Below are 10714 nucleotides of genomic sequence, written 5' to 3'. Positions count from 1 at the left end.
GATGATTGTCATCTGGGTTTGTGTTGAGATTTTACCAAGTGTAAGAAATTTTGGTTTTTTGAAGAAACGCAATTCTAAGCTTGATAACTTTGAAGTCAAAACACGTGTAGATGTTTGACCAAACAGCTAGGCTCGATGTCTTAATACAGGCGTGACTTTTTTTCCTTTTTTTGTCTTCCTTGAACCCTCACCAACCAGCCCTTCATCATTTGATTCAGAGTGAAATTTTTTATAAAGCAGTTATACTTATGAACGGTTAGAACCAGTCAGCTTTCTTTCTTTGATAAAAAAGATTCTGGTGTTTTTTTTTATGGTCTTAAATGTAAATAGTACTTAATAGTGTTGAAGTATTAAGTTGTTTTTTTAATTTAAATTATTTTAAATTTTTTATTTTTTAAGATAATATTATCTTAATAAAAAAATACTTTCCTAAAATTTTCTTTTTTATGTAGATTTTAAAATGTTGTTTTAAAAATTAAGTTATTCTTAAAATTATTTATTTTTTAATTTTCTATTTTTAGGACAATCTTGTATTAATGAAAAAAACTAAATCTTAAAGTAACTTGCCTAGCAAAAAAAAATTCCTTAAGCATAGCACCACATGTATGCTCTATTCTCACGAAATCATTAAGAAAATCTAAAACAAATAATTATTTTTATGAGACAATAAAAACACCCAAAAGGAGGTGAATTGAGTAGTTAAAAACTTTTCACAAAATAGTTAAATTAAAACAACAAAATATTTAATTACAAATGCAATAAATTAAAGAGTAAGGGAATAGAAATGCAAATTTATAGTAATTTAGTGACCCGTCTATGTCTACTCTCTTCAACCTTCTAATCGAGTGAGGTTTCATTATCTAAGGTTTTAACCCAAATCTTCAATCTTTTATACTTGAATTTATTAACTCCAATGGGCACTACAATCCTTTAAGTTCTCAACCAACTTAAAGTTTCTATTACTTAAAACAAGAATAGGAAAATGAAGAATCCTAGTATAATTGTATATCTTAATACAAAGGAAAGGCTAGGATGGATTTCAAGGGTGCACTCAAGAATTTACAAGTGAAGGATTTAATGCATTTAAATGAAGAGTGTTGAAATAGAGAAAGTAGGTGAAAAACTATTCAATATAAGTGTTATCTTGTCGATAAATAAAAGAGAGTTTTCCAATTTATAAGAAAACAACTCAAGACCCCAAAACAATACAAAAAAGGCATCAATCAATTGAGCTCTAATTCGACATATTGACTTAGCCATATAGTCTTCAAGTGACATTTGGTGTTTTTAATGCTTGACTGAACCTCAATTGGTTAGATACCAACTATTAAAAGAGAGAATTTTGTACAAGCTTAATCGATTCTCAACCAAAAAAGCCTAATCAGTTGAATTGATGTCCTAATCAATTTGACCAGTTCAAGGCACCCTTAATTGGTTGCATAGAAAATAGACAAAAATACTTTCCTTTTAAGTTTTAATCTTTTAGTAACTCGAGCATTTCATTTAAAAACCTTTAAGATATTTTTAAAAGAATTAAACCCAAGGTTTTGAAGTAAAACACATTCATCCACTTTGAAGACATAAGGTTACTTTTAAGCTTAGGTGAGGATGAATGAAACAACATTTAGAAGTGCATAAATATATTTTATCCTAAGTGAACTCATGAGATTCATCTTATAGAGGTTCCTAGACAACTTGAGTCTTCAAGGATGTGTTTCTTCATGACTTTTGAATATCTTATAAGAATATTTGAGTTTTCTTTTGAATTTATTAATAAAACCTAAAAATTTCACTTAAAAAACATGTTAGTATACTTAGGTGGTGTTTGTTTTTTTACTTAATTCTAAATAGAACCTTAATACTTAATAGCATTAAATATTAGGTTGTTTGTTTTTGTAGTATTTTATTTCTATTAAGTATTAAAAAGTAAAAAAAACCATTGTGTTATTTTTTCTATTTAGAAAAAGCCACATATTTTAGTTTTTGCTATTTAGTAAAAAGTTTATAATAAGTTATGAAAAAGTAAAAAAACAAACAACCTAAATTCTAAAACTAAATGGTTTTCAGCAAAAAGCCAAAAAAACAAACACTACCTTAGTCTTATTTTGTAATTGTCAAAATGTAACTAGGGAAACCCTTGAACTAATAATTTTGTTTAATAAATTCCTCATTTTTGGTCAAATCATTTGTAATAAAAAATTGTAATTCTCAAACCACATTTCTAAACATTTTTTTACAATTATTTATAATATTATTTGAAACAATATTGTTACATGATAAACTCTTGATAATTTTTAGTTAACATCAAACTTTCTTTATGTAATACAACTTTAAAAAATATGATAAGATAATTCTCACAAATTTGCCTAGAATAGCCACTATTAGTCTTCATATTTTATCCTTAATAATTCCCTTGATAGAACATTTTCTTGTATTTCTTTTAAATGTATGAAAAGTTAATTTTATCCCCTTTTTATTAGAAGGAATTCATATAATAATATTGCAATTTTTAAATGTATCAAAATTTAATTTTAAGGAATTCATCTAATAATATTGCAATTTTTCTTTTTAACTTTATTATTGTACAAATATCCTAAATTTTCATGTCATCTTTATAAATGTAATATTTAAACATAAAAGTTGCCCTTTCAATAATAGAATATGAAAGGAGTGAAAATTAGAAGAGAGAGAAAAGAAGATTGAGAAAATATAATATCAGATTCTCATTAATAATTGGTGAATATGATGATGAATTTCATCTACGGATAACACCTAGAGTGGGAGATTATTAAAATACTTTGAGACGATATCTCAAGAATGTTAACTACTCCCTTGATTTTTCAATTGTTTTAATTTTCTTTTTTAATCTTGCTAACAAGTAAACAAATCACAAGCAGTAATGGATGCATCAACACTCTAAGTTAATCGAGCAAATCATATGCAAATATATCAACACTCCCCAACCATGATATATAAGACACTGAATCAACTCAAAATCACGTATTCACATGTGTTTTGACATCCACATCAAAATTGACATATACCTTTTTCTTTTAAAGTTTCAATAATCTAATTTCAACTTATATATCAATTAACTCAATGGAAATATTATAGGCTAATGAAAAAAACTAATCAAAATATAAAATAGAATAAAGAGACAATAACACCAATATTTTAACTTGGAAAACCTTCAAAGAGATAAAAAAAAACTAAAAAAAAAAACCATGGGCTTTAAGAGATCAAAACATCCATTATAAAGAAAATTAATTGAATACAAGGATTTATCTAACCCAATCCTTTAATCCTCACTTGAACCATTTGCCTAAAACCTTCAAACTCCAGCTACACACTTTCTTCTTCGAGAGCGTACTTGGAATCCACATCAAACTTGATCTCAATTTCTTGTTGAATCCACAACAAAACAAAAAACAAGGGTTTTACCGCAAATATGATGGATATGAGAGTAGGAAGAATTTGGTATTTCCATCACACTATTGGATTTTGTTTTTTTTTTTTTAAACATCCTCAATGTTTAGCTGAATTACCCTACTATCATTCTTATGACTAACAGTAAAATCTTGCAACAAATTTAACTCTTTATAGAAATTTTAAATATTCTTAAAAATATTACTAAGGACAACTCTCTTCTAATTGACATTATCAATTTTTTTTTCAAATATTAGTAGCCAAAGGATCCATTATAATGACATTTTCAAGGTTTAAGACCATATCCTTAAAATTGTTAATTTTTTCGCCACATTGCATCAAAACTAAAAAATTTCCTTCAATCATATGCTTTTGATTTAATTTTAAGATGATACTAGTATGGTTTGAGTTAATTAGAAAGAAAAGATGATGATAGGAAACAAAGCCATATAATGTCCTTTATCCATTTGTAGACAAACATGATTTAAGTGCTCTTATATAACAACTTGGCCATTCTTTTTTCCAAATGAGAGGTATCGGGTACCGGGTACCGGGCGTACCAAGGTACCAACCCAAAGCATATCGGGTACCAATTGTACTAAGATGTCAACTTGTCCCCAACATGAATAATTTTTCTAAACATGGTATTTTTTGCCTCATTGCACTTAAACCCAACAAAAGCTAGTGACCCATGTTGTTCAAGTCAACAACTACATTCACGTTCCTTGAACAAAGGGCAATAAGGCAAAGTAGTGCTTCAATGGATGCTTTAAAAGCACCCGACTCTAAAGCTCTTAACAGATCAAAGAGACTTGCTCCTGAGAGGTTTAGGAAGGTAGACACCAATCTCCTGAACACTCATTGCTCCCAGAAAAGCACACAAATCAAGAATGATTCGTGAATGCATACAAGGAATAAATCTCAAGGCATGACCTATCTCTAAACTTAACATGTATAGCCTAACATAAGTCAAGACGACCATTGACAAGTTTGGTGAAGGTCCCAAGTTTTGAATTCCTGACTCACCAATCCCTATAAGGAAAGTTGACTCTATTAGGATAAAAGCTCTTAAAAGTATGACATGAGGTAATAGACATGGAATTCGTTATTCATTCAATGATACTCTAGGTTCTCTTTTATCTATCCTTATTCCATGCATTATTCTCTATGAGCATTTTGACCTAGCAATTATTGCATTGTATATAACATGGGTACATTAGAAATTCCACGAAAAATTCAAATCATGGGTCCTTGCAAGTAGATGATTTGTTAGTAATCAATTCATAGACTTAGGCAATCCATTTGAAACTATAGTGAACCACTCAGTAATTGGAAGGATGGCTGGTGTTGGCCATTAGGATGAGGTTCCTATGGTGAGTGTATTAGTGTGTATGGTTACACATTTAACAAGACACACAATGAGTCATGATAGAAAGCTATTAAATAGTCATAACTTGACTAAGTAGTTATACTATATTGTCGCTCAACCTTGAGAGAATATTAAACTTGTGTAGAAGTTAACAGTAGCTTTGACCTATGGATGATATCGTAAACTAATTATATATTCCCAAAGGATTGAGTCATTGTTGATGAAAACCAGTAGTAACAAATATTCTTAATAGAGACACCATGATATCTCATGGACTTTGAGACAATATATCATCTTGGGTGATCCTGGGGATATGTGATCATGAAATATGTGAGCCTACAATAATTCCTTTGGTAGAATTTGACATATGTTATTTATAAGTTAGAGTATGTCATTTGATCACATAATAGAAAGATTTGTAACTTAATGATTGTAGAGATAATTTTGAAAAGTTGATAACTTTCACCTTATTAGATTATGAATATCAATTCATCGGGAGACTGAGTACAATAGATAGTAGGTTACGGATCTGAGCACTTGGTGTCTTGTTATTGTAGAATACAATTGGCTCTCTATAGTGGAATGTTGCATCAACTTCAAAATCGGATTTTAAGGGAGTCAGTACTGTCATATGGGTCCTACTGGTCTTAATTCAAGCTCATATTTCTTGATCGCACGATTTATGAGTGTTGGATGAGTTTTTATGTTGGATGAGTTTTTAGTTCACTTATGTGCATAAGTACATTTTGGTAATTATACAAGGTTGCATAAAAGTAAGTAAGAGGTATCTTCAGATTGGTCTGATTGATTAATTGGAGCCCTATATGGTTAATTAATAAATTAGCAACCTTTTTCTATTAGATTAAGTGACCTAAGTTCATTATGGTCTCAAATCACTTAAGCCCGGTAGGAAGCACAAAAATACCCCTCCTAAGAGTTAAGACTTCTAATTCAAACTTTTGTCATTCTCTTTGTGCAGTCCAGAGAGAAAACTCTAGCCTCTAACCCTAAGTTCTCTACTATCTTAATATTTATACTCAAGGAGGAGTCATCAGGTAGAAGATCATGACGTCTACAAGATTTGTTGCCGCTTTGGAACTTTCTATACTGATAAAAATCAATTCAAGATCATCTAAATCACAGGTATAACATTTTCTCTTGATCTATGGTATCTCTATTGGTTTTTGAAACCAAGTTTTCTGTTGTGCTTAGATCTAAAGAAGTTTGGAATAAGTTTTGATGCACCCTAATGATTTGAGGTATAGAAAAGAAGGAATTTAGGGTTCCCAGTAGACTCACCCTCCCACCAATCATATCCTGATGGAGAAAAATTATAAAAGTAGGCCTAGGATTTAAGAAAAGAAAAGATAGAATAGAAAAAAGGATTTTTCTCTTCAATTCTTTCACCATTTGCTTCTCAACCCAACAAACCAAATCATGGTGATCAGTCTCTGGTAGCAAAAGACTTGCTTCAAATCTTCAAGAGTCATATACCAAATACAAGTATGAGCTAGACTTCTTTTTACCAAACTAAGTATAATTAACTGACAATAGTCAACGGTACTTCAAAAATCTTTTATTAGGGTTTGATAAGTTCCAATAATATGTTTTATATTCATCTGGTATGAGTCTAAAAGACTCTAATGATAAAGAACTTATATATATATATATATATATATATATATATATATATATATATATATATATATATATATATATATATAGTATTAAAAACTTTTTCTCATATATGAAATCAAACGCATCTTCAAGGGTAAAAGAAACTTATACTTTTTCAGTTTTGCATTACCATTGATCCAAATATACTGCCTGCCATTTCTGTTCTTCCTTTTTACTTTCTGGTTTTGCGCCCTCCAGAGACCAAAAAAAACCCATGACCCATGCCATGATCTGTTGAAGATTGGGGTAACACATATGATGGGGCTAGCTTAAAGCCTAAGCACATTCTTCTCCAACCCAACAATGTTTTGGGCCGATGGGCTTCTACTAGGCCTGACATCTGAGGCCCTTTTTTCCAATATAAAGCAAAATTTCCTTTGGTTTGTTTTCACAATAAAATTTTAATTTTTCTTGATAAAAAAATATGTTTTTTGAATCTTTAATTTTGATTAAAAATAAAATAAAATATCAGAAAATAATTTTAAATAAATTTTAATTTTTTTGAAAACAAAAAAAGAAAGCAAAAAGGGATTAAATAATCAGCAAACATGTCATATTTATAAGAAGAAATAATTTAATTATTATTTTCTTAAAATAAAAGGCAGCAGTAACCTCTTTTAATCTATCATCATTTACTGTATGTATATCTCTTAATTATTAGGATTTAATCAAACACTAATTCATATGGGTGGGCTGGCTATCTTACAATCAGAGAAAGCCAAATCATTACCACAGTGGATAGGCTAAACGCTGTCGTTTTGCGGATTACAGCATCACAGCCCCGGACGCCTTTATATTCACAGGGAGGTTTTCCAGTCGCAGGTCGCATTTAGATCGAGAGATCGAAGAGAGAGAGGGAGAGAGAGAGTAGCGAAGATAGAGCCGGATCGTAAGAGGAAGAAAACTTCGATCTCATCTGCAGATCGAGCGGAGCACAACAAAAAGAAGGGGAAAATGTCGTCGAATCAGGTGAGGGCTTCGCACATCTTGATCAAGCACCAAGATTCCAGAAGGAAGGCTTCTTGGAGAGATCCTGAAGGTCGAGTCATAAAGGCCACCACCAAAGAAAGTGCCGTCACTCAGATTAAGGCCATTCGAGACGACATCATTTCTGGCAAATCTAAGTTCTCCGACGTCGCTTCTCAAATCTCCGATTGCAGCTCTGCCAAGCGCGGCGGCGATCTCGGTCGGTTTTTATAGCTCTACTCTCTTTATCTTCTTCTGTTTTGATTGGTTTTTTTGGATTAGGGTTTGATTGCTGCCTTCTCTTTGGATGCTGAGAAAACTCAGGAAAACTAACTTTGTGCTTTGTGTTGTTTTGTGTTGCTTTCCGAAAATAAAAATATTACACTAACTGCCAAAAAGTAGAGTGATAATATTTATTTTGTCTCCAAGAGTGAGAAATCTCAGGTTCAAAATTTTTAATCCTTTCGTCTCGACTGTGGAAATTACTTCAACTATGGCCTCAGCCGATGAATGCTTTCTGTGTATAACTATGGTCTTTTGTTTGAGGAGTAAGGGAAGGACGGTTAGCGTGGGATATTACTGTTAATTTTGGATTATGATGAATGTTTTTCTGATCTGTTAGGTGTTACGAAAGTGAGATTAGGGTTTCTGTGGCTGAACTCAAGACATCTCCAAATCTTTTGACACTCTGATTTCAGAAGCTTGTGTGCTTACCTTTCTTAGGTTTTCCCCAGTTTTTCTGCCTCTTTTTCAGTGATTTGGAACACCATAATCGTTGCATCCGGTTCCTTATTCTTATCTTCTTTTCCCCCTCATTGACTTTCTTGTTATTGAATTGGATTCAAAGAATATCAGATTAATCTGCGGTTGCAATGTGTTGTAATCTGCCTATGATGAGTTGGTCTCCTCAGAGTGAATTAGGGTTTTTCGCAGTTGAGATTTGTTTTTTCACATTTATTCTTGTTTTCAGATAAAAGAAAGTAGTAAAAAACTTGTCTCTTAGTTATGACAATCTAAAATTGTGGATTTCATAGATCTGAATTCTCAGTACTTTCAAGTTTTGCCATCTTGTGTGTTAGGATGAAGTTCTTTTCCATTGTTCATGTTGGCTTGGTTTTAATAGCTTGTTCATCTTAAGTGATATAGGAGATAAAGAGGCTTCTCAATGATTACAAAAAAATTCATGCTCTTCTTATGCTGTGGACTCAATGAGATTATAATGATTAGCTACAATGTTAACTAGCAATTTGGATATGTTCGGTTTTGGAGTTAAGATTCCTTATGCCTGGTGAAAAAGTTGGTGTGTCACTTGTTTTTCAAGTGGCACATTGTTTCTTATACTCACGAAGACTAAACCTCAGCTCCAAGACTTTCCACTATCTCGAGCAACATTGTTTTTAGTAATTCCATTTTATATTTTATAGGAGAAATTTTTTGTGGTCTGCTCCTTCTTCTGTAGGTACTTGTACCACCAGTTGATATCTCATCAGATCTTTATCAGTAAAGAATGTTGCAAACCCTATATGCTTATATGCTATATTTGAAGTCCAGTGGTGCCCCTGACTCAGCCAAACAAGTTTTCTTTACTGATCTTGCAAGGTGGGATCAGGACAAGGAAGGGAACTGGGATAAGTTTTGCAGGGGTTTTGTCCATGAGGATGGGATCAGAACAGGGTGCCCCATCCTGAGCATGCACGATTACCATCCTTATTTTGTAACTTTTGGGTCCCATGTGTTGGAATACCATCTTGCATGAAAATCGTTGGTAAATCAATATTTCTATATGGTTTAGTCCCATAGCTCCCACTAGCATCCAAGAAATTCTCATGTAATCTTGCTGTCTCTTGTTTTGGTTTCCTGGTAGAATCTGATACGTAGGTTTTTGGCTCTCATCCTTCTATCCATCACTTAATTTTGAATGAAGGGAATTTCTGTTTTTATGAATAAAACCACCAAAAATAATAATAATTGTTGTCTTTGCTCTTTTTCCAACATTCATGATACAGGTTCAGGCTCTGGATCTGTACAGATGAGTATCATAAATATTATAATTTAGGTTTAGTGATAATCCAGAGGAGTGTGTTTCATGCTAAGACATTCTTCAGTCAAAACTTTTGCATTTGCTACAGCTTCTGGACCCAGTTTTTTTGCTGCAAATCATCTGAGAGCTTTACAGTGGCCCTGGTTACATACTGAAACACACCTTTAAAGTGTAGACGGTTTAAGGCTCATGCCAGTGCACTCAACTGAATGTGCTATGTACTTGTGTGCGACTGCATGCATTTCCAGGCCTGCCTAAGAGAGTTTAGTTTGGTATGAAGTTTGAAGCTATTATGAACAAGAAAATTGGAATGTTTCTTCCCTTCTAGTATTTGTGGGTTGTTTAGATCTGGCCTTATACATGATCTTTTAGTTTGTGTTCACTATGGGACTTGTTACCTTGTTGAGCCCTTTGATTCCTTAGGAGTGCACGTGTAAATGAGATTTCTACCCCCTGTGCATATAAATGTCTTTCCAATATATTGTTTTTGTTTTTGCACAAAAAGAGTACGGGATGTACATGTGACCGATGCCCCATTTTGGCATTATGTTTCATTTGGCTTTGATTGATCTCAGGAATGTAGACAGTGTAGTTTATTATCCTGATAAATGCAGGTCTAAACAAAAGTACTTTGTAAATGTTGTTACAGGGCCATTTGGTCGGGGTCAGATGCAAAAGCCTTTTGAAGAAGCAACATATGCTCTTAAAGTTGGGGAGATTAGCGACATCGTGGAAACTGATAGTGGGGTTCACATCATAATGAGGACTGGTTGATCATCGCAGAAGAAGCTCTTGGTTAGACTGAAACAAGGAGTCTTCTGAAATATGGTTGTTGCTCTTCCAATATGGGCAACAATATGACCATCTTATTACAGGGCATGAGGCCATTGATGTGTGTGGAGTGTTAGAACTTATTATACCCAATTCTGAACTGTTTTGACCCATTCCTTGGGAACATCTAAAATTTTTACCAGGTTGTGGATTGATGAGATTTGTATTAACTGAATAAAAGCATGGTTTGATATACATCTCTCAATTTGTTTCACCTACAGGATTCCATGTATGGTGTGGCAGAAACTAAGAGAGTGATTGGATGCTGCAGCATAGATATGAGCATTATTGTTCTTCTATGTTGCACTGGAACCCCTTCTGTAGTTTTTCACATCTATAATGATCATGATTTTTCTATTACTACATTCAACTGCACTTTTTTTATCATGAACATATGATGATTA

General features: G+C 32.5%; 1 protein-coding gene across 1 annotated transcript; it reads left to right on the top strand.

The window, feature by feature from the left end:
* The first annotated feature begins 7282 nt into the window (after nucleotides 1–7282).
* Nucleotides 7283–10673, top strand: LOC117913710 (peptidyl-prolyl cis-trans isomerase Pin1). The gene is made up of 2 exons (XM_034828769.1): nucleotides 7283–7658; nucleotides 10129–10673. Exons 1-2 carry the CDS (start codon nucleotides 7427–7429, stop codon nucleotides 10251–10253), a joined length of 357 nt encoding a protein of 118 aa, XP_034684660.1. The 5' UTR covers nucleotides 7283–7426; the 3' UTR covers nucleotides 10254–10673.
* The last annotated feature ends 41 nt before the right edge of the window (nucleotides 10674–10714 follow it).

This window comes from Vitis riparia, chromosome 4 (assembly GCF_004353265.1).
Source record: "Vitis riparia cultivar Riparia Gloire de Montpellier isolate 1030 chromosome 4, EGFV_Vit.rip_1.0, whole genome shotgun sequence".
Classification (NCBI taxonomy): domain Eukaryota; kingdom Viridiplantae; phylum Streptophyta; class Magnoliopsida; order Vitales; family Vitaceae; genus Vitis; species Vitis riparia.
Note: the sequence above shows the minus strand (reverse complement) of the source record. Positions and strands in the feature narration are given on the sequence as shown.